We start from the raw sequence: 27,947 nt of genomic DNA, 5'->3' as shown, positions 1-27,947 counted from the left end.
TCTGATGTGGGAGGGCAGTATCTTTTGGAGGAGATACTGAATCAGGGCCATTTCTACCCGTCTATCGTAGATGCCTCTCTGGAACATAGAAAATGAAAAATAGATGGTGCTAAGCAAAGGAGGTAACCACGGGTGCCTCGGTCAGCATCGCCTACAGCAGAGAGGTCCTTAGCCGAAGGTGCTGTCGCTGTGGGCAGAGTGACTCATTCTTTCGCTCATGGTGTGTTCTGGCAAGGTCGGCAGCCGGTGCCCTGTTCCGAAAAACACCCTGTGGAACTTGCCGCCGAAAGCGGCACCCAGCGAAGCGCTGCGCCTCGCCTCGTGTGCCCTGTGCTAGCCTCTCATCGGCCCTATGGATTCTGCCTGACAACCTGCAAAACGCAGAGCTTTTATAAAGTCTCAGTCTGAGGGGAAATCACCTTCGATCAGCGTCCGTCAGGGAGCCCAGCGCGCGGTGCCGGCAGGGTGTAGCAGAGGTGGGCTGCTTGGCAAGGGAAAAGGAGCCGGGAGGCGCAGGGGGCGGCCGGGCCGGGCCCTTTCCGGCGGGACGCAGTCCCTCCGTGCCTGCGACGAGCGAGCAGAGCCGGGCGGCTGCGGGGAGCTGGGCTCGGCCCCGAGGCCCCGTTCCCCGGCGGGGCCGTCGCGACGCGGCTGGGCCGAGGCTGAGTCCGGCGGTCGGAGCAGCGGGGCAGGACCGGCAAGGTGTGAGGCCGGGGCAGGCGTACCCGCGGTGTGGCCTGCACCAGAGCCAGGGCTTAAATGCCGCTGCTGAGCCCCGGGGGGCTTCTGCTGAGCCCCGCTGCTCCCCCCCAGCAGCCTGAGCCTGGGGCGCCGCGGCAGAGCTGGCCCCGAGCAGCCACCGCCAGCCCCGGGAAGGTCGGGAGGAGAGGCTGCAGAGCCTGCGGTGCGCTCAGGGTGGGAAAGACGGTCTCTTGTAAGAGTCTCTGCCTTTCAGATTTTCCTGATCAGCTGCCTACCTATAAAATGTAAGTGAGAGGTTTTTCTGTGCTTTAAAGAAACCAGATTTTCATTAAACATAAACGGCAGCGTGGGAAATTTGAGCTGCAGTGCTATACCTCAGACTTGAGAAAAGAGCTTTTGTATTTCTGAAGATAATATTTTTAGAATTTGTTGGGTTTTATATAAAAGTATAGAGTTGGGCTTTTTTTTAAAAAAAGAAAAGACTCTAGAAAATGGCCCTTGATTTCACTCTGTGCGATATGTCGCTTGTGCGCAGACTCTCTCCACCTTTGTTTGCTTAAAGCAATACACAGAAGGTGCTGCGTGTGTTTTTAGGGGTATTTCACACTCGTCTGAAGAATTCCACTAAGTGCAAGCCAGGAGGAGATGAGTGTCTGGTTGCACGGCATGGTTTTCAGCAGTGAAGCTAGTTTTAGAGGTTCCTGCTTGTCTCTCTCTCTCCTCATTCCCAAACTGTTTTTGCTCTCCACAGCCTGCAGTTTTCTGCTCTCTCCAGTTTGCTGATACAGCTGTTTGTGGGACTGCAGGCTAAAAATATCCATCCAAAGACAAGTAGTATTGTTTTCGTTTTAACCCAGATTATCCCAGTGATCTGTTTTATAGCATGTTCTGCAAACAGCAGTCTCAGCACAACTGAGGGGGTGACAAATCACATTTCAGAGGTGGGAATGACCCACTGCGGGGACATCTTAGAAGCTTTGCCTCTAAAGGGAAACTTCTTATGTAAAAACACTGCTAAGCTAAAATTGTTTGAAGTGAATAAACCATATTATTGAATATTTGCTTTAACCATGGTTCTGTGCTTCCCCTATTTTGACCATAATGAACATAAAATTCCTGAGTAATTGCTTTCTTTTCCAGAACAAACATACCTTCTCAGTCTTCTTCAATAAAAAATTAGGACCTAAGAAATGCTTTTTACTGGCTGCTTTTATTTTATTTTTCCAAGGAGAACATACCATAGAAATTTGTCACACTAACTACATCTGTATAATGACTTTAGCTTTAGAAGTGGTTGGTCTTCCATAACAGTAGTAAGGACGGGGCAAATATCTGTAGAGTAGATCAGATGCCTTCTGCTGAATTCCCTTAACATGCAGTAGGACCAAGATCAGTAGCGATACTGGCAACTCCCAAGGCCTCCTGTATCCTGGGCCAAGGCTTTGTGCCTCTGCCCATTGGCAGAGAGGCTGATAATTTACAGGATGTTTTGTCCATGGAGGATTCTTTCAAGCCTTATTACCTGAAGTTTACCTATTTTGTAAATTCGTGCTAAGTAGTAAAGATAACTGTGCAACTGCCATGAAGTAGGGCAGTTTTTTACATGGCCATAGATGAGTTTGAATAGCTACAGGTTAATACTGTTTGATCTTCCTACTAACTGCTGTCAATTATCCTGTTAATATCCAGGACAGATTCAGATAAGATTACATCATCAGTTCTGTAACTCTTTCTTACATACACACACATCCCCTGGATATACTTAGAGACGACTAGAAGTTTGGTGAGATAAAGAAGGACACTGAAAGAAGGAGAAAGTGAATTGATGATTGTGGCAAATCTTTGTGTGTCTGTAATCTGTCTCCTGTGATATCATATGGACCATGCTAAACAAAACATCGGCTTGTGGAAATGACTTTCTAAGAAAGATGGATAAAATCTTCTGCATGTTCTTGAAATTGTTCCCTAAAATGAGTGTTTGCATAAAAAAGAGTGGATTATTTTTAATTTGGAAATTAGTTAAATTGAACTGAATTCTAAAAAGGTCATCCACATGGAGGTTTGATGGTACTTTATTAATCCACTTAAAGGTGGATTGGTATTAGGTGAGTGAGATTTTCTTAAGTGACTGTATGGACAAGTCCTTAACACGGACTATTACTGTGCAAAAAGCAGTATGGTACAGCATGTGTGGGAGAAACATGCCATCCACCTGAATCCCTTACCTTCTGGGACTTTCTTCACTAATTTATCTCTATAGGACCAAAGGAGTCACCTGGGCAACATCACAAGCACTAGGTTCACGTATTTCTTTTCATAAATGTTTTGAGTTTTATCCTAAAAATACTTAGGCTTTTTTATTTGCCAGAACCTCACAGTCGTAGTGATGAGGAACCATTTTCTAAGGACATCTCCAGATAAGCTCTGAAACTCAAACTGAGACTATTTACCACAGCCCAGCCTTCGACCTCACCGAGGTCACCTAAGTGCACTTCTTGGGTGTCACAGTGCCTGCCCAGCATCTTAGCGTCAACTGAAATGGAGAGCAGTTGACATTAACATGTGATGTGTCAGCTGGGGGCAGTAATCCTTTAATGGATTGCCACAGCATGAATCATTAAAGGTATCCTTATTTCTAGCCTAAATATAATCACGGTCAGTTTTTCCTCCTCTTTTCTTGTGCCACTGTTGTTATTTAGCTTAACGCTGCTCCCATTCCTCCCTCAGCTGGATTTACAGTGCAGCTGACTGCTGTGTGCGATCTGCAGACTGCAGGGAGTCAGACCTTCGTTCCTAGGAGCTGGGGCTGTGCCACGCAGCCCTCAGAAAAGAAAGAAATCTCTAGTTAGAGCCGTGCCTCAAAGCAGATCAGTTTCAGTGTTGTGGGCTATGAAGAATCTCCTGGCAGGTAAACAAGCATACAGATCTGGATTTCAATTTCACTACATTTGCTACAATTTGAGTAATTATTCAGCGAAACTAATTAACCTCCTGCAGTTCTGGTAATTAATAATACATTTCTACTCCTGCTCCATCCGTTTTCTTTGTTATTGTCTAAGGGAAGCTTAATGTAGTTATAGGTCAGAAGGAAGCTGGCGTTTGCCTGGTTGCACTCGAGGGAGCCCTGAGAAGCACGGCGCTGCGTTGTAAGAGCAGGAGCATCACCGGCACCAGGGCACTGCGGCCCGAGACGGGTCGTGTAGCTGCTGCAGGGGGTACTCTGCTCTTTGCTTCCTGTGCTCGAGTCACTGTTTCTGTACTCCGTGATACCGTGTGTCCTTTACACAGAAACGGTGATTGTGGCCATTCTCTGTGGCCGGTGGGTATGTATAACAAACAAGAGAGAAACCCTTACGAGGAAAAGAAAATTGCAGGGTTCCTTGAACCTTGATTTCTGCTGTCTCCAGTCTCCACCCCCATCTCACGGCTGGTAACTGAGGGCACAGTGCTGCCAGTTCTTTCAGTTTTATCACAGCCCTCGTGATTTTTGGCGTCTTCATAAAATCACTGATCCTGAATGTTTTTCTTTTTCAGCGTGTTTCTAGTGCTTAGGATTGCAACATGAATCTGAAAGGTACAAAGAGCAGGGAGGCAAAGGAAAACAACTCTTCATGAACCGCTGTTAAAATGTCGGTATTTCTGAGTGAATTCTGTGTTTCGGAGTGGGAAAGGAGCTAAGCTGTGGTTCTGTGTTCTCATGTTTGTCGATGAGGGCTGGCCAGTGCTGGCCCGAGACCTGCAGGTGTCTCTGGGGAAGCGCCACAGATGAGACATCTCTACAGAGAGGCCTTTTGCCTGCAAATCTCACTGCAGCCATCTGCCTTCACACTTCACTGAAGGCACGTTTTAAAACGGTCATGCTGTTGTCCACTTCCTTGCAGCAGTTTTTTTGTTAAGACGTAGGAAGCTTCCCTTAAGGTGTGCAGCCATATTATGAAGTGCAGATAATGTAGAATCTGTCACTGTAAATACAATTTATGTTGTATTATAAGCTGTAGTTTTTGCTTGCTGAACAAAGCTTTGTGGGTTTTTAAACTAGAAAATATATTCACTTCTGCACTAGTGACAAGGACCTTCTCAGTGTCATATGCGGGTATAGACAGACTGCTGTAAAGCCATAACAAGCCTCCCATTCCCTGCTTCAGAGCGAGCAGGATGGGTCCCTAAAACTGAGTCGTGGTTGGAAGAGACCATACAGCAAACTCCAGCAAGAGGTGCTCCAGGACCTCACATCAAAGCGTCCTTCCAGTGTGTTCACCAAAATTTTAGCGCAGCAATAAAATACGGGAAGGAATAAAGAAACATCTGGCTTTATTCTTTAGTATACAAGTCAGTTTTCCCAGCAATACTAAGAAGAAAGTGCTGGGAAAGCGAGTAGATTCGGCCCATCCTTTTCAGAGAGCAGCTCATAAATGCTAAGTAGGGTTCTGGGCCAAGTACTGAAATCACTAAGTGCATCTAAGCAAGGACTACATGAACTCAAGGGCTTTCTGCCCTAGCAACCTCCGTCATTGCTCTGGGTTGGAACGATCTCGGCTGCAGGGGGAGGTTGCGCTTGTTGTCTCTGCTAAATAGAGTTAAGAATTAATTTGTATTTGGAAGTTTGTTTGGAGGATTTTTTCCAGCTCAGTAGACTGATTTTTCTCAAGTGAAAAAAATACTGATTTTGCTACTGCCATGGCATGAAAGAAATCTGCAACCAACTCCTAACCTGAGGGCTACTGCTTTTTGCAGTGATTCCCAGTAGGAAGAACTGGTCAACTTCGGCAGCTGCTATCACTGGTTTGGGTAACAGGCTTTATTAACAAGGAAGTGCAGCTCCTCAAGGGGGAAGGAAGACCACCCTCTTCATCTGCCTCCTCCTTCCCTACAGACCAGCCAGTGCTGCTAGCCGAGCCAGAGCTAGTGACTGCTCGTCATCGCTGCCCTCTGAGAACTGAGCAGGATGGGACAATCTGGGCCCCTTGGGAGAACTGCTGTACCCTGGAGAAGGACAGCAGCAGCAGAGGAGAAGGAGAGCTGAGGAGAAAAGAGGCTGGAAAAGGAGGGACTGCAGGATGGATTAGAATAAGAAAATGTGGGGATGGACTTGAATAACAGCGGTTCAAGGGATGGGTTAAATTGTTTGAGGAGGAGGCAGGGTTTCTAGCAGACTTTCTGAGGGAAGGACATGGTGGAGACTGCTTTAAGGGCATGTGCCTGCCACAGGGCCTGCTTGTGTCCTGCTCAGCCCTGCCTGGAGCCGCTGGGGCCCTGCCATGCTGCTGAGCACGCTGCAATTACTGTGTTGAACTTCAGGAGCCCAGGACTTTTTCCCAGACCGACATGAGAGAAATATTATTTTTAATACTGTATAAGGCAAAAGGAGACATTACAAAAAGGGGGAGAGGCTGGGGAGGAGGCAGCGCTCTCTGCTTGGATAGATTTGTTTTGCGCTGTGTTTTCTGTCTTTGATTTAATGGTGAGTTGGCTCTTTCCAGCAACTAGGCAGGGGAGGAGGGAGCAGAGTATGTTCCCAGCCTTTGGCCAAGAGTATCCCGAGGCGTCCCAGGCATGACCTCTTCAGTGTTTATTTTTCTTTCTGTACAACTGACCCAGATGCTGGGACTGGAGACTCAGGCCCTGCTGGCCTGTGGTACCTTTGCCTCTTCTGGCACAGCATGTGGCTGTCCCAGGAATCAGACCTGGGTACAATACCTAGAACTGTTTTTCTTTCGAGCAGATTGTTCTGTCCATCTGCATTCCAGGAAACCAAAACCCGTGAGAAAAAGCCTGGGACAGCACTGCCACCCAGTGGGGAGGAAGGCAGAGACTCGAGCAGTCCAGAGGCCTCGTACTCCAGTTATATACTGGAGCAAAGGAAAAGAGACAGCAACAGGGAGAAGAAAAAGGCCTTTCAGCCAGAACAGTAAACCAACGCAGAATACAGCAAAAGGGAAAATAGGTTTTGCTCTCCTTTATTAGAAAACAGCTACAATGACTGTCCAGTGGAACGAGATTAGCGTTTGTCCGCATCCGCAGCCTGTGCAGTCTCTCTCTCAGGAACAACAGCAAGGTTTGCAAACTGGGATGGACTTTCTGGTCACACACACAAAGTGTTTTAAAACAAACAAAACAGTTCTAACTTTAGCTAATGTGCCAACTATTGGGAAAAAAGCACAGCTTTGGAGGAAACATTGTTGCATTTCATCAAAGTTACAAATTTTTCATTCCAAAAAAGCATCTTCTCTGTGTCACTAGTAGGTGCTGCAAATCCAACTAATCACAATAAATAGGCGAGCAAACTTCAGGGCCAGGCTGAGCCCGGTAAAGCATGTTGCAGGGCAGATGTAGTTGGGAAGTGAATTTCACACATCACATTTCCTTGTCTGTTTGGAGGTGTTGCACTGGCAAGAGTAAGCTACAGCTGGTCCATTTGTTCTTCTGTAGAGGGAAGGGATTAAGATAATTTAAGGATATACTGTACAGAGGGAATGCAAGGGCTGAGCATATATACAGATATTCCGCAGAGGACCCTCATGGCAGTATTTCCATCCATTGCTACCTGCCTCTAAAAAATGTCATCATTGCAGTCCATGCCACGGGGCACTGAGGTATTGTATTTCATCGCCATTCTTCTGCAGTCAGACAGAAACTGCCCCAGGCACAATCCTGCGGATGTGTGTGTACGACTTCCTGAGGGTAACGCTCCCATGGTGAGACACCCCCCGAGGCAGGACGCACTCTTCTGTCAGCTTCTGAGTTTCAGGGTCCCAGCACAGCACTGTCGCAATAACTTCGTTCTTTTCATCTCGGCCCCCGGTGATAAACAGCTTGTTGTTGCATGGGGAAATCCCGCAGCTGGCTCTCTCATGGGTGAACTGAGTCACGAGGCACCAGGTATCTTCATGGGGGCTGTATGAGTAGAGTGCTTTCATTGCCCCACCTGCAGACGAAGCAAATATCAGTTTGCACTGGCTGTTCCTATAAGAGATTTTAGCCATTTCAAGGAGGCTCCATTCCTGACATTTTTAAGAATGATTTGTGCCCCAAAGCTGAGCGAAAACAAGGTCACAGGACACTTTATTGTTTTGAAAGTCAGATCCACAGAAAGCCACTTATCGTTCATAAGGCTGGGAAGTTTAAGGCCAGAACAAACTGCTGTGATCATGCAGTGTGACTACAGTGCACCCAGCAATGAACCTGTCTCCTACCTGCTGGTTAAGCTAAGGACACAACTTTAGAAGAATACAATCTTTTTTAAAAGAGCTCAGATCATGAAGAAGTAGATTTGGAAAGCTGTCACTATTAAAAACGCGTGTTTGATTTCTACACTGATTCCTTTACCTTCAGTGTCCACCTGCCCATTAAACCCTCTTCTGCCTGGATCTGCCTGTTAAGTCTCCTTCCTCACTTAGGGGTTTGTCAAACTGACATCTTAATCTTCTTAGGGTAAGCTAAGCAGACAGTGATCTTCAATTTCTCCATGTTTCCCAAATCTGCAGTCATTCTTGAAACTTTCTTTGTGCACCCTTTCTAGTTTTTCAAGATCCTTTTTTTGGAAAATGATCAATACCTCAGTACCCTGGAAAGGCTCTGGAAATACATTTTCTCCCTAGAGTACCAATACCTAAATGATTCCTGTTCTGAAATTTGGAGGGACTGGGTGTATCTTCTACAGCAGCTGTACAGAGTAGGGCCAGGGAAACGTAAAAGCCATGGTCTTACTGATGTGTTGCAATGCCTGGCATTCTACCTCTTGGCAAAGTGAGCATTTATCTATTTTAGTTATAATAAATGTAATTTTTGACTAGTCCAGAACTTAATGGATGATCAAGCCACTAGGAGTCACTTAAACAAACAAGTCAATTAGAGCAGGCAAAATCACCCATGTTGCTAGTTGCAGTGATTCAGCTGGGAGTTGGTAATCCATCAGTCTGGGTAATTTGATTGCTTTGGGTGCAGTAACCATATGGTCTTGCATGGGGCTGGTTTCCAACCAAAATGAACTAGGTTTGTTTCTCAGGTAGGGAAACCATAGGTTTACTTGTGGACATTCCTGTCTGAAAGATGCTGAATGAATGTCCCCGGAGTATCATGTCAAATCTTATCTGGGAGTTGTGTCAGCTAACCCATAAGTCATGCCTTCTCTTTCTATCTCTCATTCTGTACAAAGAGGCTGAAGTCAATCCCTGTGCTGAGGAGCAGCACAAGGTATGTATATCCACACGTGAGGTACCTGCATACACACACACACACATAACTCTCACCGCAGAAGGCCATTTACCGCTTGGTGATATCCTGGCTCTATGCCAGCCCTCAGCACCCTGTTGATTATTCTGCAAGTGAGAAACTTTCTGCACCTAGGCTGGGAGAGGAAGAGGGAACTTCTCTGTGCTCCTGTTTTTGAAATAAATGTCCCTCTTCCCACTCTTTTCTTTCTCCCAGCATCATCTGGAGATGTGCTTGCAGGCTCCCTCCTCCTTCTCCAGCTCAGCTCACCAGTGTTAACCTTCTGTTCTTGCATCTTTGGTTCTTGTTCTGGCAATTGACTGAATTAGCCCAAGCATGATCTAGTGGAGAGGTTTGGGTCTGTGGGTATCTCTGGCTTTGCTCCCATGAACTGCTCCTGGTACTTATATCCCTACATAAACTCTGTATGCAGTGGGCTGCCTAATGCCCCTGGAGAGGGGAGAGGACGTGAAGTAGACCTGAGTTCATGCCCTTGCTCTACGTACTCACCTTTGGATGGCTCTCAGTTGTCTTTGGGCCTTGGAAGGCACCTATCATGCTAACAGGGACTTAGATCTTGACTTGGTGACTCTCCACTAGTTTGTGAATGTGCTGGATTCCCCTCCCTCATTAGGCTCAGTGGGATGAGGCATCTAACCGTTTGACTATGCTCCATGAGGTCTGTGGGTAAAACCGAACACAGAGACACAAGCCCTGCTATGGCTAGACAAGAAGGAGCATTAATGCTTCACCTACCCACAACATAAATGTGGTCACGGAAACTTGCGGCATTGATGCATTTGGCCTCCACTGGCATGGCAGCTTTCAGGCTCCACGCGTTGGTAGCAGGGTCGTAACACTGCGTCTTGTCTGTCGCCAGCTTCCCGTTGGGTCCTCCCCCAATCACGTAGAGTTTCTTCTTGTAGCTCGCTGCTGCAAAGGAGCTTACGTTGACCATGAGAGGAGCAGCCTGTGCAACCATAAAAAATCATTAGTAACCACCGAGAGGTTGTTTTGTTTTCAGGTGGTCAAGATTCATGCCTATGGGGTGGGAGCCTGCTGAATTTTAAGTCAGATGTCCCTGTTAAGACGATCAGTAGGGTCCCCAAGATGAGACATCTAGGGGTTAGGGAGAAGTGTGTTTCAGCTTTTTTCTTAAGATTGTGAAGCCCTTAATAAAAATACACTGTGCTGTCATTACAATTACATTTCAACAATTCAAAAGCTAGGAAATGCCAGAAATGCCCCAAATCTCCATTTTTTACTTATGTACATTGAAAAACACAAGAAACTTGTTCCTTCTGATCTTTCTGCCTGCAGCTATGAGTGTTAGATTCTTCTGCATTCCTTAGTATTATCTAAAAACTAGGGTCTGATTCTGCCATTGTGTTGCCTAACTGGTTAATCCCGTTGATTTCACAGATTATTGGCTTTTTAATAGTCTCACTATTTGAAGCATGTTAGTAGAACTGTCTTTTTTTCCATCCTGGTTACCTTGAGACCTGCACTTTCAACCTAAATATATAACTCATAGCATATATAATTCACAGGTTGATTTATACCTTATATATTAGAGTAGCAGTTTCCGCCTATGTTGTGGTTCACAGTAAAAACTGTGTTTTTACTCAGTGGTTTATGGGCTGCTGACTAGAGGTCTTTAAAAGCTAGCTGAGAAACTCAGGCATAAGATGTCTCCCATAATTTGGCAGGAGATCCTGGGATTTTTACTTTCTGCAGGATCCACATCTTGAGAGAAAAAAACACTTAGGGTGTTTGCAAATCAGAAATACTTTAAAAACACTATATTATATCCTGTCTCATGAAATTTCATGAATTAATGCTCTAACATTTTCTGATTAAAATAGTTCAAACAAGTGAAATGTTATATAATACAGTATTTTACCTCTGACCAGCAGTTATGAAAGGGATCGTATGCTTCCATGCTGTTGATTCTCTGCAGGCCATCAAAACCTCCAATGACATATACTTTGCCGCCCAACACAGCCATTTTGTGCCTCCATCGCCCAATATTTAGATATTCAATTTGTATCCATTTGTTGATGGAGGCGTTATACTTCCAGACATCATGCTGTGTTTCTTTGCCACCTGTAGTGTACATGACACATGTAAATATGATAGCATAGCTTGTATTTGCTCAGAATCTCCAGTATGTTTAAATTTGAATAAGTCTCCCTCAGAGCAGAAGAGAAATCATTCGTCTGTGCTATTAGCTTCTTGATTACCTACCGCAGTGGGCTGGCCCTGTTACAGAAGAAGACAGTTTCTGCATTTAGTTGGCTTCCTATAGTGTTCTGTGTTGGAAAGAGAAGGAAACTCTGAACAATTTTTACAGGCCAAATCTTCAATAAACCTAAATCACTGTTCCACACTTTACCAGACCACAGCTTTTTCTTTGGCACTTGCATTTTAATACTCAGTAAACAGTCAACCACACACGGCATGGTGATTTGCAGGAGATTTTTGTGAACCACTGGGGCTTTGCAGAACGCTGGGAATTGACCAATAAATAAAGACAATTTAAGTAAGATAGTCAAGGATGCTGCAGTCCATAGTGCCAAATCCCTTGAAGAAAGATCTGTACAGGGGAAGTCCTATTAAAAATAGGCAAGACAATTCACACAGGGTAGATCCAGTCAGCCAGCCGAGTGAATTACACAGTAAAAATAGAAGGCAGGTCTCTGAACTCCTATTAATTATAGACCTGCACTGACAGGTTAGAAGTTTTGCTATTCAACCTTGGGACCATATGGCTAGAATCTCATTTTTATATCTCCATAGTCTCTTTCTCTCCCAACTTGGAATTGCTTTATATTAATATGTGCATTTTGGAGATTAAATTGGACCCTGTGAGTTCATTCTAGACCTGATTTGCAAACAAATCTTTACTCACTCAAAAGTGGAGAGCAGTGTTTTAACCAATACTTGTATTTGCGTGTAATTTTTGGTGTAACTGGAATACACACTGAACTAGTTAAGCATGAAACCCAATGCACAGACTGAGTAGCTTACTCTATCGTCTGTGATCTGATTAAACAATCCCTTCACTGGTGAATATACTGAAAAGAGAATTCATATCGCATTGAGAAAGTGTCTGCCTTCATTGGTATTCTGTACTGCAGCCAGATCAGTGCAAACTGATGGCGCTCATCTCTGGGCCAAATAGCAGATTGAATGGAAGATAATTAGCATGCTAGAAAGAGTCGTTTGTAATGCTTTTGTCTAAGTATTCTTCACATGTATGTGTTGCATTTTATTTGCACTCAAATAGCTGAAGTGGCTGAAGGGCCTGAATGCAGCATTCCTGTTTACAATGGGGCTGAGAGACTGCAGGTGTTCCCCTTACTCTCCTTGGAAATATCCCATTAACATTAGCTTGTTCTTTCCTGTGCAGGATGAAAGCTTTTTTTGGAGTCTGAGCAGGACCAGGCGGGTGGATTATCCTCACACTGGCAGACGGGAGAGCTTTTGGAGTGAAATGGAGGTTTATTTTGTTTCTGTTCTATTTCTAGACCACAGTTCTTTCTAATTTGAGGAAAATTTGTAAATAATAACAGTAACAGAACGGTGAGTGATAATTTGTGTCATTTATAGTTACACATGAAGTGTTTCAGTCCATACCATCAAAGCATTTAAAATGTTTGGGGAAATGGTGATCTAAAGTAGTAATACACCTATGTAATAGGACTTGCTCATTGTTTGGGTGCTAAAGGAGCGAGGAAGACTCTGAACTGCAATAAGACGCTGAGGGAAATGAGCATGTGGGAAAGGGAGAGGCTGAAGAAGGGAGGTCAAGTTAGGAAAGATACATGTCAAGATAGAAAGGAACCAAGTCACAGAAGCTAAAAGAAACAAAACAGAGTAGAAGAACATGCCGGAAGGGGCAGGAATGGGCCACCAATAACTTGGGGAGCCGGGAGGAAGCTGCTAATGATTTTGGTCCATTTAGCCCTTTATTTGGGGGGAAAGGGTGAAAAGCAGATAGGAGGAAGGCATGGAGGATTGGAGGGACGGAGTCACAGGTCTGAAATGCTGTGGGGGAGGAAGAAAGGGGGTGTGTTAGACTGGCAGCAAGATGAAAGCCAGCTTATGCTCACCATAGTAGGGGTGTACTCCAGTAGCCTGGAGGTAGCCTGCATAGGGCATTAAAGGAGGGGAGAAGAGACACTGGAAAAGACGTCAGGAGTAAGAGGAAGCAAAAAGATGTCAGGAGTAAGAGGAAGCAAAAAGTCTGTGACCTTGAGGAAGAGGAGAGGGTAAGAGATTAAAAGCAGATGGAAAAGACACCTCTCGACTCAGGGGTGTGAAGGTGCGAGGAATGTTCCCTAGTCAGGATGTTTGACTTAGCTTCCTCCCTATAACCTTTAATGGAGGGTCAGCCTCCAGAGAAACAAGAAACACCCAAGGTATTTAAGTAAAGGCAATGGACCAGTATTCATATCTAAGCAGAGCATTTTCACTTTAGCCTTCACTTCTCCTTCCCCACGTCCTTTCTACTCTCCTGTTTTGAGCACGCATAGAATTTGGTGGATGACTTGCAGGCAGAGGTCTCCTACCCATGGAGGCACTGCTCTGTGTCTTGGTCTGGTAATGTGGCAGTAATTACAATGTGCTGTCGCTTTTCCTCTGGAAAGCAGAATGAGATCACCAGATTTTTGACAGACCATCAAAACCGGCTGTCAAACTGTAATGACTAACTAACTTGAGTTTAACCTTTTTGACTGTCAAAGTGAAAACGTTACAGCTCCAGGATCAAACCCCCACATGGAGCTCAGCTATATTTATGTGGGAAATTACATTTACTTCCTGGAGCTCTCAGGATGAGAGCCTGCAGAAGGTATGTTCACACCCATGCTGTGTGTCTGCACTTGGGTCTCGTGTGGCTCTGCCAGTTAGTATTGCCTTTAGCAAGTGGGCACTTTTAGCGTCCTATCTGATGCACTGCTGAAGTGCTCCTGAAAATGCAGTTTTCAGGTAGCAGCAAAACAGCAGTGTCAGTTCCCTGCAGATTTGTCAGATTCTGACAGATCCTTGCTTGTGCATGTGGAGCTGCGAACGACATTATTACAGAAAGATGCTGGAGCAATTATTCTTCATTTTATGTTTGCTAAACAATTCATGGGGGCCTTTCCATGATCATGGTCACCGAGTGCATAGGGTGCTGCATGCTAGTAGCTTTGCATATAGATTAATAGTTGTTTGAAAAGGAATCTCTGGCTAGAGCCAGGCAGTGTCCTCATACCCAGCACTTCTCTTGAGCCTGTTCAAACCCAAAGCCTGTACCTGTAGTACTAAATTCTTCTAAAGCTGCCTTGACTATGATCTTGATAAAAGCTGGACTATTTGTGAGAATTTTCTGTTCCCCTTTTCCACTACCAATGTCTTATTCCTTACCTGATATGTAGACTTCATTTTTTAGCGTAATGCATGCAAACTCCACCCATTTCTTATTCTCGTTCTCTGTCTCCTGTTCTGTGATCGGTAATTTTGCTACTTCCAGGCGGCTTCGCCTCAAAGGATCCAGGCAAGTCACTTCTGCTACAAACTTCTCATCTTTTGTACAGCCCCCTATGATCATAAACACCTCAGACTGGAACTCGTGCATCCTGGGCTTGGTTCGCTCTGTAATAATCTAAATGCAAGCAAGACAGAGTGAGTACTCAGGGTACTTAGACCTGCAGTTACAGAAAGGTCTGGTGACCTATTTTCTGATTAGCTGTTTTGTAAATCTCAGCTGGCCTACAGTCAGCTGAATGAATTATCAAATGCTAAGTTGAAAGCCTGGAAAGCATCCTAGAAGCACTGCAGCAGAGATTGCTGTATCCTCGCTTCAGCAGGATTTCTCCAACACTGGACTCGTTCGCTTTTGCTTACCCACAAGGATCCTTTCACATCCCAGCCTCTTGGAAACTCCCAGGGTGGCACCACACCATTAAGGTGAGCATTCGTGACAAGGCTGGGTGCACGTGAGGCAGCTGAAGGGGGCAGGTTTCATTTGCACTGACAGAACCAGGGGAAGGTAGGAGGGCCACGAGGTTTGTGTGTGTCCTGGGGAGCTTGGAGGGAGCAAGACTGCAGTCAGTGCTAAGAGAAAATAAGCAGTCTCTCATTTATTTGTGCTGAAGAGAATTGTTAAAGCGTCAAAGCAGTAGTAATTCTCTATTGTGGGAGTTTTGTTTGTTTGTTTCTTTGTTTATAAGTTCTAATTTTAAGGCAAAACTAATAGGTTACTTAAAACCAGCACCAGACTCTGAAATATGGCTAGTTTTCATTTACTGCCTCTTGGCTTAGTTCATTGACCAGATCTTTGTCTTGGGGACACTGGAAAAAGTCATTTCCTGGGTAAATATTCACCAGGAGCAAAGAATACACAGCAGGTGCTGGGAGATGTCTGTTTTGCTTGGAGTAAATATTTGCAAGCAAGTAAAAATTATTGCTAATATAGAGTGCATTAGTGTCCCAAGGTATGCTGGCTCTACGCTGAAGGACAGGAAGGATAACCCTCTTTATCCCCCCACTTATTCACACTGGAAGAAATGCAGTGCAAAAAGTAAGGGGAGCACTGGGGATCCAGGAATTTTTTTCTCTAGTTCTCCGTGTCACAGGGCGTTTGTCAATTTGCAGCCCCTCACAGTCCACTGGGGGAGATGTGCACCCTTCTACGTCTTACATCTGGTGAGAATGAGATTGCATTTGGTACCTTCTGCACCCCTCAGGGAAGCAGCCCATGGACACACAAGGTCTATGGAGTACAGATTAAATGCTATTGCAGCAGGTAGCTTGCTTACAGATTTAAACTTTTTGTAGTGTATTTCTATGAATGGGCATAAATTGCCTATATTAAAAAGGGTTATTTATGCAGACGTTAAAAAATCTTCTATTTTTCATATGTTTAGTGAATTATTAAGTAACATCTGTCTGGAAACTTGCCGGAATTTAGAATTCTGTTTTTAACCCGTCTGTCACCATTGCCAGGCATTAGCACTGGGCCGGACAGCTCGAAGGGCTGCCTCTGGCGTTCTGCCCCTTGAAAGCTTGGCGGATTGCATGTTTGAGCCCAAGCAACACTCCCTTCCTCGAGCCCGCACACCCCCAGCAGCACTGCGTCTGCAGCCAGGCCCTGATGCCAAAGAGCAACGCCAGTCTCCAGGCACACGGGGCAAGGCTGCATCAGTGAGTTACCACCAGACAGGCCAGCGCTGCCCCAGGCCGTGGTGGCCTGTCCTACGCAGTTCATCGGCACAAAGAGCCCTTGGCCTTCTACCCTTCCCATGACTCACGTTCACTGTTAGCAATGGACCCACAACCTGTTCCCGATGGCCTTCTGCCTTCCTCTGACTCTATCAGACCGTAGACTCTCTCAGACACGTTTCCTCACACACTCACATAACCTTGCTCCTGTTCATTGTGAAATCTGACCTCTGGTTGCTCTCCCCTCTATCCCAGCTTTCAGGACAGAGATGTGACTGCTACCTAACTTTCCAAAGAGGATGGGCAATTAGGGAACTGGAGATACACCACAGCCTACCTTGAGCAAGCAAGATAGGACTTGACGGATGTCAGGACGAAGCTGTCTCTTTGGGTGCTGGGACCTGTGTAAATGAGGAAGATAGACAGACCTCTTCTCTGAGAAGAGACTGCCTTCTTCACAGCAAGTTCTCCCTTTTCTGAAAGATTTCCCCCCATAAGTAGCAGATGGAGATGCTAAATCTTCAGATTTGATAGAGTGTCATTACAGATCATGGCAGGGTTTAGTGTGGTAATTATTCTTCCTTTCTTGAGCTCAAAATATTAACTAAGAGGATGAGGGGTCAGGAGTAGTACCATTTGCTTTGCCTTTCTACTAGGGAAGTCATCTGACATCTTTGTTTAGCTGCTCAAGTGTGTGTGCGAAGGTTCGTGCTTAGATGTTCATAAATAGGAAGCTGTATGCTTTGATATTAAAACAAACTTCCTGGAAGCTTTTTAAATCATCAGGATAACTGATAAAGCCCACCTTGTTTTTCAGTAGCACCAGTTAGTGAAACTTAAGCGTGAATACCTCTTTTTCTGCCTTACAGTTCCACTCCTCCCCGTGGGATTTTTGAGCAGAAATATGCCATATTTAGAAGGAGCAGCATCACCACTGTTCTCCTGTTTACCAAATACTTTCTTTTTTTACTCACCTCATTGCCTGACAGATGGTACATTCTTGCTTCCTGGAGCAAAGGGAAGACATCTGGACACTGTCTAATGAGTTGATCAGCTTCAACAGTCTCTACGAAATACCAAGGGTCCAAGAGAGGCAGCCGGACATTCTCCAGCACATATGGCAGGAGAGGAAGCCTTTCTGACTCCTTGTAACGTACCCAATTCATTACAGTTTCAAACACCTGTGCCTCTTCGGTGACGTAGAGGTCATCGCTCTTCAGTGTGCTGCAGAGAACGTCGGCTGGGAGCTCCAGGAACTCCTCGAAGTTCAGGACCTGGGTGAAGTTCTGGATAATGTAGTTTTGCACTTGTTGTTTCAGGCTGTGCAGGGAGTGAGCATCAGCCAGCCTCAGGATGCCAACGCAGTTCTCCGGCTGGAGGGCTTCAGTGAGAAAACTGGCACAAGCATCTACCATGCGCAGGAACTGTGGACACAAAAAGCATGTAAGCACAGAGCAGTTACTTGTGTGACTAAATCAGAGAAGAGTTTAGGAGTTCTGGGGGTGGGTCCCGATGAGCTGTGCGCAGCACAGCAGGGAGCTGGGAGAGACAAAAAGTCACCATATGAGGACAGGTTTTTCCCAGACTCTGCAGTTTCTCCAGAATGAAAATTCCCTTCTCCCACTGCTTTCTCTCCTTCTGCATCCCTCTTGCTCCTTTCCTCCCTTGAAGAACTCAGAAAACCTGAGACTGTCATCAATCTGAATTGTTTCCAGCCACCTCCCAAAAGTAAGGGGGGTTTTGCCATTCGTCTTCCCTCCTGGAGAACACAAAGAGGTAGCAACCATGGAGTTACAAAGCGCAGACAAGGCTGGCAGGTCAGCTCGGATCAAACAGAAGGGAGTCTAGTTTTGGAGTATAAGTGGCTTCAAACACTGTCCGTGTTCATGCTCCCACCATCCAAACTCTGAGTGTGTCTGAGGCCTGGCAACGGCAGTGGAGAACGAGATGCTGAGGTGTGGGAGCTCTGCCTCCCCAGAGCGTGGGGGCATGCCATGACGTGCTGGGGGACACAGCAGGATAGGACCAGCCATCAGCAAATGTCTGAGTTGCCTGACAGCACGTGTCTGGCTAGTGTTTATGCGTGTTGAGGGGGGCCTTGGGAGGTTTTAGTGACCTTGGTTTTCTTTGTAATTACCATTGAGTCAAAAAAACATAGACATGCCTTTTTCACAGACAGAGTCCTCTTAAAGAACTTGTTATGTCTGTGTCCAGTAGGGCATCACAACTACTGTCATTAACTTCCTTTGCACAGTTATTCCCAGCTGAGGTCCCAAATGTGCTGATCCCCTGGACCACAGGGGTCTGTGGGGCTTTTGCCACCAACTACGATGTGAGCAAGATTGGTTGCTGGGTGATTATTCAAGAATAAGAAGACAGTTCTGGGCAGAACTGTTAGGTTATAATGCTTTATCCTGGGCTTGCCTTAACACCTGTGATTTCAGGGCATCAGTATTTCATGCTGGTTTTGTCACTGAGTGGTGCAAATAGTGACATACAGAACAGATGGGTCAGAAGTGACGCTGTGAATTTCCGTCCGTGCTTTTTGGGTCTCTTTTGCATCCGATGTCAGGAAGACAGCCATTTTAACTTGCTCTATCCCAAAGGGGAAAGTTGCACAACAGTAATTTAGGGGCAAAGGGGAAGTGAAACACAGAAAAACCATTTTTAAAAGCTATAGTATTTAGATTTGTTTCAGTAATTAGGGTAGAATCTTCTAGACAGAGCCGTGTCACGTTGACCCATGCAGACTATTTACCAGAGCTGAGCGATCACAGACTTTGGGTACAGACTACCTGGTTCCTGTTTTACATTTAAATGTGGTCAAAAGTTTAGAGAAATGCAACTGACTGGTGAACAAGGGTGCACGAGGGCTCAGAATAAGTTGCTACTGTTTGTGATCTAAATATGTCAGCGGTGGCTGTGGCACCGCTGCAGAGCTCTGCGGCCCCTGCTCTCAGTGCCTGGCGTGCCAGCCTTGCCGTTTCTTTCCCGGCAAGCCCTCGGCTAGTGCTTTGAACTCATCAGTGCATTTACCTGAGGATCTGAAAGCACTTTGCCAACACCAGGTAGTCCTCAGACCTGAGGCAGGTTAAGCATTAGCCCTTTCAAAGCTGGCATTAGCCCTTTCGAAGTTGGCATTAGCCTTTTAAAAGTTGACAGCAATTAGATGCAAAAAAACAAAGAAGGGATTTGTCAAGATCACTCATCAAGTCATTCGCAAGCCTGGGAGCAGACCCCAGAGCTGCTTGCGCACCAGCCTGAAGTGTAACCACCATACAGTGCTCTATTTATACATGGCTTGTTAAGAGCAATACTCACGAGATGACAATAGAGGCTTTTCTCCCAGAAGGTGCACGCTGATTTTAACAACCGTGCAGGCACCGCTGATCACGCTGCGTAGCTGCGTTTACGGACATACAGTTGCTGAACTGTGAGGTGTGGGTGTGAGAAACAGTCCCGTGGCAAGAGCTTAACCAAAGAGGTCTGACAGCTCAGTAGCTAGTCAAGGCAGGACTTCCCCAGCCCTGCTGCTCCCCCTCTCCAGGGTGTTCTGTCTCCCCATCACCTCCTTCATCTAGAGGCAAAACTGCTAAAACACTGCATTGATGCTGCCTTGCTGGGGATGCTCCAGTCAATCTTGTGAGAGCAGGTGACTCAGGAGGTGACTTCCAGAAGGAAGACAACCCTGAGCCTAAGATTCATCTGCTCTGATTTTTCTTGAAGACCTCTAAATTTTCTTCTTTCTGTTCGGTGGGCCTCCCTCCTCATGCCACCCTAGGCATTTGAAAAGCCCTGTTTGCTGGGAACAGTTTCCTCAGTAGTTGAGTCCTTCTTCTGCTAACACCCCTTTGAATCCACGATCTGACTTGCTAGAGATTCCCGCAAGCTTGCTTGGCCTCCACTTGGCCTTCTCTCCAAATAATAAAACCTTATTCTCCTTATTTAAGTCCTTGCTTGTCCCCGCTTTGACCCAAGCTGTCTAGTGTAATTGGTGCCAGCAGCACTGCCTCTGGACTATAACTCCCAGAAACGGTGGGAAAAGCTGGCTGAAAGGGCTCACGTTCATCATCCTTCTCTCTGTTCAGCACACCTGGGGGTCAGATCCTGCACCCTGCAACCCTGCAGCTGCTCAGCTCTTGGCCAAGCGCTCTGCTTCTGCTGCAGGGGTGACATGTCCCGGCTCAGCAGGAACGCCTGCGTCCCAAGGGAGCCTCCAAGGCAAATCTGAGAGATTGAGAAGCGGCACGGTCAAAAATGGTTGCTAGTTGGATAAGAAGTTCTGTTTGGAATTTTGTTTTCTCATGTCATTAATTGAAAAGGAAAGAAATTCTCAAAAGTGTTATGATAAATTGAGCATTAATCTTTTCAGTTGTTAATATATTGAAATTAAATATTTGACTTTTTCAAATATTTATATTTGTTCATCAACATAAATAGTAGAAGCAAGCTGGCAGAATGTTCATAGTTACTAAATCTTTTTTTTTATGTAAAACGCCTTTTCAGTCAAAAACCTCAACATGTATAATGTGGAGCTTTAAGGCCTTATAAATCTTGACACTATCCAAGACAGTTGCAGTAAGGCTCAGGATCATCGCTTTTAGTAGGACATTCCTAGTTTTCTAGGTTTTTGCAGTTTACTGCTCTTGCTCACGGCACCCTCATGGTTTTATCATTACTCTTACAGTGTTTGATAGTTTTCTTAAAGCACCAGCTCTGGGAATCAAATTTAATCTTAATTTTCATGAAAAATAGGGAAGAGAGAGGAAAAAACATAAGTTTATCCTCTTGATGGGTTCAGGGAAAAGCCTGAGGAATGATCCTAAGGGAAAAAAGATTCAGAAGAAAATAAAAAGAACACAGAAATGTATCCTAAAAATGAAACCAACAGTAACCTTTTTGAGTTACTGCTACCAGTTGCAGTATTGGTATGGTGAAAACTTCAGTAATCCACTGCACTCTGGCCCATGGCAACCTTTAAAACTACACTCCTGTTTGTGCTGGTTACTGAGTTACCCGAGGGAGCACTTTGTGAGAACTCTCCCTTTTCTCCTCGGAGCAGGTACCAACTCCTGTTACCCCAAAGGCCACGGGTTTGTTTCAGAACAACGCGCCCTCCGTTTGTAAGATTCAAGAATCGTAAGTTCAGAATGAACCATGATGATTATGGGGTCAAGTGTTTCTTACCTTCCTTAACAAAACGACCAGGCATACCTATACCCATTGGTAGTTGGCAGGTTTTTCTGGTTGCAACTTCTAAGCAATTTGCAGCTTGGTACCAGGGACTGCAATTTGGTAGACTTCACGGATGATTTACAGGCCACGTGAATACCTCATGGACCACAGGCTGAGTAACACTGCACAGGTCTGACTTCCTCCATGTCCCAGGTCATGACTAAAACGCTCTACGTTAAGAGCCCTACAAAGGAGGCATTCACAGATGCCAACCTGGGCCTGGTGAGGCTCCCCGTCTAGGCAACGGCCAGGGAGAGACTAAGCTGGCCTCCTGCTCTGGATGCCCATCAGTCCCTGCCTGCTGACCGGCCTTCGCAGGCTCACGCCAGCCTCGGGGCACTGCCCTGCAACACAGCCCTGCTGCCTGCCCGCCAGCACCCATCAGCAGCCCTTGGAGGCAGAGCCGGACTATTTGCCCGTTTGTACAGCACCTAGCACAGTAGCGTTCCAGTCCACGACTGGGACTGCCAGTCTTTACCACAGTGTAAGTAAATATGAAGCAAAATATCTCTGGAGCCCGTGAAATCAGAGAAGTGTGCAGTGCTTTACCCAGGGTACGGCACGGTGTTGCCGGAGCACCATGCCTGGAACAGTGCATTTGAATTATCTGTACCTGAAAGAGGCTGGCGGCTTCCAAGACTTTCTGTACGTTTTGCTTTGTGATCAGCATCTTGCTGGTGTAGGTATAGTCCAAGAGTATGTTCATGGTTTCTGCATCAACTCCTTTGAGTATGATCTTCTCTTCATATTTCTCTCTTAAATCATTGCAGAACATGGCCCTGCGCAGAGAGACATTCAGCTGTTACTGCATCCCAGCCAGGATGAGGCACTCTGAAAACATTTGCTTATATGGATTTCAACACAGAATACTCCAATTGCTTCATATTTTATGCAATTAGCCCTGCAGCACAGTAACAAGGAAAATCCTTTTGGTGCTTTCGTACCTCTTTACCCATGAGTTTGATAAGGCGTATGCACATGCTTGGCACCCCAGAGCCAGGCCTGGCGGTAGAGCCGGAGCTCCATGCTGCAAGCAGCACCTGAGAGCTCCCCTGGGAGCGGCTGTGTCTGCGCTGGTGCCGCACAGCAGCTGTGTCCGCACCTCGGTCTCACCTCTTGGCCTCTTACAGACTCCCTCGTGTTTCTTCTACAGGCACAGCCCATTTGACCCAAACCTCCAACCCGCTGCCGTTCCCCATACTTCTTTAACCCATAGCCACGAGCACGCGCGTGTACTTCATACCCCTTGGCAAAGTAAATACCCTGGTGCTTCAGAGCTGCAGAATGCTGCTCCGTCTGAGCCCCGAGGGCCAGACCAGAGCCACATGTCTGAGAGCCTCACCTCTACGTTTCCCAACGTCTTTGACCCCGTTAATACCAGGGATGGGCCAGGAGGGAATGTCTTATGTATTTGCTTCTACATAAGAGGCAGGCTTTTCCTTTGGTAAGTTTGGGGAGCTTGTGGTGGGATCATAGAGTTGGTATGTCTTAGCTAAAGCATTATTTGGATAATCATGAATTGGAACTGCTGTTAGCCAGAAAGTCCAATGTTTTGTTGCATGGCGATACCACCTTTCCTTTGGTGAATAATACTGCATTTGAAAGGTGTCAGCCACATGTGCCTTTGGCACAAGTCAAATATTTCATGAGGGATATAAATCATAAATTTCCCTAAGAACCATTTAAATCTACTTTGCATCCTGATAGCTGCAAGACAAGCACATGCATTTTTCTTCATTGGCATTTTCAATCCATCATTTTAAGCTTTACTTCCAATGCTTTTGATTTTATTTAAGAGGTGAATTTACTGTTGATCAATCCAGTCTTGTTCAGTGCATTCAGACAGTGAGATTTCATCTCATTTGGAATCTGGCTCAACAAATTAGAAGCATGTGAGTCCACTTGTAACTGCATTGGTGAAAAACATGTGCACATCTACAGTGTAATTAGGAGTGCTCTTTACCCTGCATGCCAAGCCCTTCTTTATTAGTCATGTACAATGTTGGCAGGACAGTGTAACATGGGAAGTGTCTAGAGGTCCTAAGTCTTAGACCATCTTTTTCTTGTGAAAATGATGCCGGTTTTATGGCAAGATAACTACTCAGCATCAGCTGTCTTATTGATACATCTTAATGGAGCAAAGATGTTAACAGTTTTTAGTGCAAAGTAGTTAGGCAGGATGAACAGCAAATGGACTGAAGATACCAGCTGCTCATTGCTCTAAGAGCTACCTGCTCCTTGTCTCAGCAGAGATTTTATAGCAAGAGAGAGCTTGTATTAGTTATCTCGGTGTATAAAACTGTCTTTTGGATAAAGAGACCTAACCTTTGAGCAGAAAATTTGGGCAGAAAGGTTACTTGTCAGAAAAGCTGTCCAGCCAAAATTCTCATTTTCCCTTCACTCATCTCAGCTCATTACAGGTTTTTGATCCACTGCTCTGCTCCATGCTCCAATTTCTGCTCCTGTTGAAATCAGTGTATCTGAAGGCGTTTGAAAGGCATTCAGGCAAAACAGTGCCTTTTTGGTGAGTACAGGAGCGGGATCCTCCTTAGCTTCTCTGCTTCCTGGTGGTGCTGAGTGTTGGGACTAAACCCGGGGCGTGGAGGCAGGTAGCCACCTGAAAACAGCAGCAGCCAGTACCCACTTCTCCAAGGGAATGGGGGTTCAGTGGGGAGAGAGGGGTTTGTACAAAACGGCCGTTTCAATTGGGCGGAATTGGTGGGCGCCAAGTCCACGTGCTTAATCTGACTGAAAATCGGGCCGTTGTAGGGCGCAGGTGTTGTCTGCCCTTGTTCCTTTTATCTCTTAGACTGGTGACTGCAGTCTTGTATACAACCTTTCCTGTCGGGAAGGCAACGCTCTCACTTCCGCCCCCCAAAGCTGGAGCGTGTGGTAGAGGTCAGCGGAGTCGTGCAGTGTTACACCATTGCGAGGCGGCTCAGAAGCCAGCCGCGGGATCTTGTCCAAGTGCTTTCACCTTTCTGTCTCCTCCTAATCTGTGAAGCTGGGTCAGAGCTGCCATCCACTCCGGATCTCGGAGGGTACAGGGATTCATGTGACACGGCTGCGGTCTGCCAAAATCATGTGTCTAAAGCACCGTGCTGACCCCACGATACTCCCCCCTAGAGAGTGGCAGGGGTGAAGGGGGGAAAGTGCTATCCGGGAGAGCTGGCAGCTCCTGTAGTGGCCTTGCTTGTGGTCAGATGGAGTGGGCCTTTGCTCCCACCGTGCGTGCAGACCACCACTGCAACTCGGGACTGATCAGGCTGAACTTCTCTCCCAGGGATTAAAGTGCTGCCTCTGTACCTCTGGGTTTGCCTGTACTTACCCAGAGGGGTGTGTGATTATTCTCCTTGTGACTCTAAATCCTTCAAGGGAGGCTACTAATTTCACTGTCCCTGTTTTTTCTCTGGTATCAGTCCCTGCGTGATTCTCAACTCAGCCATTGAACCAACATTTAAGAAGCGCACATCTGAAGTGAGGAGCCCAGGGCCAAATCTACATGCCTAAAAATGAGCAAATTTCCCCCCAAAATGGAGAAATCTCAATAAAATAAATGGGAGGCTGCAGTTTGTGCAGCGCTTTTTAAACATCAACCCACAATGAAATGCCTGTGTTTGGAAACACTCAAACACCGGCGCTGGAGTTTGAGGATGCTCTGGCAAATGTTGCTGCAACCTCTCCCAGCCCCGTTCTCCCACACCAAACTGCTGCTCCAGTTTGGTCGACTTGTATTTCCCTTTTCTGCTTTGTCACCTGCACGCAGGTGAAGTGGAGAGTTCATTCTTGTTCATTCTGGTTTGTGTATGGATGCGGGACATGTTAGAAATGTTAGTTTATCTACTCTAAGGCAGTGCTGAAGGAAGGACTAGAAGTTACTAACTTTGCGTCGTCTTGTTCAAGTCCTTGCTGATTGCTGATGGTACGGCACCCCGCGTTCAGGAAAGGGGTTGTGTAACGTGCTGCTGCAGGGGCCTGAAGCCCGTGACTCACAGGGTCCCCGGTGCACAGGGCTCGGAGGCTCTCTAACGGCATGGTAAACGCTCCCAGGAAGGGCGTGATGTACGAATCTCTTCTTTCTTTGGGCCCATGCAGCTCCCAGTGAATTGTGGCAAGACGAAACGAGTGAGTAGCAGAACTAGTGAAGTTCATTTCCCTGCAGACTTGCGTCCTCCTTTCCCCCGTCACTGCAACCTCAGCTTCCCCTCCCCGAGCCCTCCGGTCTCTCTCGTTATTCCTCACACACACGTGCTTTGCGGTCCCTCCTCCAGGACGCTTGCCGCTGTGCTGGGCCGCCCATGTTTGGGTGTTTGGGCAAGCAAGGACAGCATGTGCGCTGACCGGTTCAAATCTGTGGGAGCTTCACAACTGTGAGATTTCTGCCCCTCTGCCAAGCTTGACTGAATCTAACCCAAAGAGGCATGAGAACAGGCACTGACAGACAGGCAAACAGTGTGGTACAATAAATCTCAATTCCTTGGGAAACCAGGCCAGGCACAAACACCCAGGGGAGCAGTCCCTACGTACAAGTGTAATCCCATGAGGTGAGATGACATCCCGCCAGATATCCCCCCTCCTTCAACGGGACAGGCTGTAGCCAAGGTCTCAGTGGAAAACTGGCTGACAGTAGTTAGCAGAAAACTGTTTTGCCTGTTTTAAACTGTTGATTGTCTGATTGCAGCACCTTCTATTAATCCTCCTGAGAGTGCAAAAGATATTTTTACTGGGATTTTTCAAAGTAATATTATGGTCATTCTTATTTTAATTTGCACATCTTTTGTCTTTTCTGCACTTGATGCTGAAAAGAATCATTCATGCATCTCTACTTGCAGTTGCATATATTCACATACATGATCTCTGTAGTCTATTGGTAGAAATAATACCTATTTCCATTTATTCACAGGTACAATCTCTGTTATGAAATAATAATAGCAGAACTGCTTCAAGGCACTGCCAGCAAAGCTTACTAGACTCCATTAAAATGAACTTTCTGCTTGTGTCACAAGTGGTCACAGGTTCTTTTTTCTCATGTTTCCTCTGTAGCTATTCAGTCATCTGACCACTTTGGCAGTTAAAAGGAAAGAAAAAAATTCCCAGCCATGCAAATTTGATTGTCTCAATGATAACGGAAAATCTGTGTTAAAACTGATACTGAGTTTTTCTGTATGTCTCAAATTTGTTGTTGCTGGCCAGTGGTCTCAGGTAGACAATCTACCATAGTACTGAAAGAATGAAAAATTCAAGGGGACCAGAAAGAGAAGGAGAAATGGTAACATTTCTTTCAAGCAGATATTTCCCATTGCGGTTGATTTTCATCAGCCCTAGGAAAGATGGGAAGTTCCTTTTCTTTCCTCCTCAACAGTTTTATGCAATACACATTCTACCACAGAATGATAATGGGAAAAATGAGCAAGTCCCCCAGGCCCACTCATATCTCAATAAAACTACTCCATGATCTGAGTGGATCTTCCTCTTTGCCTTGTCCCAAAGACATCATACAAGGGACTAGAGTTCCAAACATTTGGTTAAAATGCTATTTTCCCATCCCCTTGTCTGCCCGCCGTTCTCCTTTTCTTTGCCTGCCTCTAGCGGATTTGCCGAGTGCCGGTATCAGACCTCCGTGAAATCCACAGCTTGGCACCTGCCTTATTTATGTCTCTGACTGTAAGAAAGGAGCTGGAAGGTGTCAGGAATGCCAGACTCACTGCAAGTCTGCGGTGTTCACCACCCAGTTTACGCTCCCGGGTGATCTGCAGTTCCAGCCTAAAAAGCAAAGTAAGTTTCCTGGTTTTGTTTCTTGACTGCCTTACCTGAAATAATTGCTTGCTGCCGCCAGGACCACTCGGTGACAGGAGAACTCCCTACTTTCCACGCACAGGATGACGTCCGTAAGGGAATTTTCTAGCCGAAGGTTCTCCAGGCCATTCTGGAGCACCAGGGAGAGTCCCGTATCGTCAAACTTGACCTTTTCACCGCTCGAGACTTCCACCAGGTCCCCCATTTTCCGTGAACACTCATTGTCCACAGAGAGTTCGGGCTCCTCAGAGCTTTTCTCCAGCGTGTCCCCCATTTTCTGGCCAGCAGCGTCTCATTCTGTTGGTGCTTCGATCTAAAAAGAGTCCCCGAGCCTCAGCCGAGTCACACTGCAGAAGTCAGGCGGATTTCCTGTCCAGAGCTCTCCGCTTATCTATAGCTGTCACACACATATAACAGGAAGCCTTGCACTTTCTCATCCTGTTAACACAAACAAAGACTGTTTTTTTTCGGTGAATTTCAGGCAGTATCAACGTGTTTAGAAAGGACTTAAGATGCCTCTGTATGTGAGAAGATTACAAGTGACAGGGAAGGCCTGCCTCCCACCCTCAAACCAGTCCGGCGCTCTTATCCAGATCTGCTTGTTGTAGCGATAGGTGCTCCATATGGCTCTCAGGCCACTTCTGGCAGGCAGGGCTGCGAAGGGGACGAGGGTCTGATGTCAGATTTCTTTTTCCAGGTATGCAGTTATTAATCACTGAGCTGGTCCTTTTTTTTTTTTTTCATAGCAGTATGCTCACATATCGAGAAAGCCCTCCAGGTGGCTGTTCCTATTC

The 27,947-nt window shown here is 46.1% G+C and overlaps 1 protein-coding gene across 2 annotated transcripts; it reads right to left on the bottom strand.

Annotated features, from left to right (window-relative positions):
- Positions 1–45: 45 nt before the first annotated feature.
- KLHL6 (kelch like family member 6) lies at positions 46–27,465 on the bottom strand. Of its 2 annotated transcripts, none has more exons than XM_067301486.1 (7): positions 27,168–27,465; positions 21,971–22,136; positions 17,097–17,546; positions 14,326–14,563; positions 10,817–11,019; positions 9,670–9,883; positions 46–78 (listed from the first exon to the last, which is right to left on the bottom strand). In XM_067301486.1, exons 1-7 carry the CDS (start codon positions 27,425–27,427, stop codon positions 62–64), a joined length of 1,548 nt encoding a protein of 515 aa, XP_067157587.1. In that variant the 5' UTR covers positions 27,428–27,465; the 3' UTR covers positions 46–61. The 2 variants fall into 2 exon arrangements, with proteins under 2 accessions (XP_067157587.1, XP_013798441.1); XM_013942987.2 differs by lacking the exon at positions 46–78 and adding an exon at positions 6,652–7,627.
- Positions 27,466–27,947: the final 482 nt, after the last annotated feature.

This window comes from Apteryx mantelli, chromosome 9, assembly GCF_036417845.1.
Source record: "Apteryx mantelli isolate bAptMan1 chromosome 9, bAptMan1.hap1, whole genome shotgun sequence".
NCBI lineage: Eukaryota > Metazoa > Chordata > Aves > Apterygiformes > Apterygidae > Apteryx > Apteryx mantelli.
The sequence above is the reverse complement of the archived record's forward strand: the minus strand, read 5'-3'. Positions and strand labels throughout refer to the sequence as shown.

Excerpts from the sequence above, each read along its gene's own strand:
- KLHL6 (XM_013942987.2), bottom strand. The coding sequence starts at position 27,427 with ATGGGGGACACGCTGGAGAAAAGCTCTGAGGAGCCCGAACTCTCTGTG. Across the intron at positions 11,020-14,325 it reads AAATGAAGTCTACATATCAG|GTGGCAAAGAAACACAGCAT; the intron begins GTAAGGAATAAG and ends TGTACACTACAG. Across the intron at positions 9,884-10,816 it reads TTCATAACTGCTGGTCAGAG|GCTGCTCCTCTCATGGTCAA; the intron begins GTAAAATACTGT and ends ATGGTTGCACAG.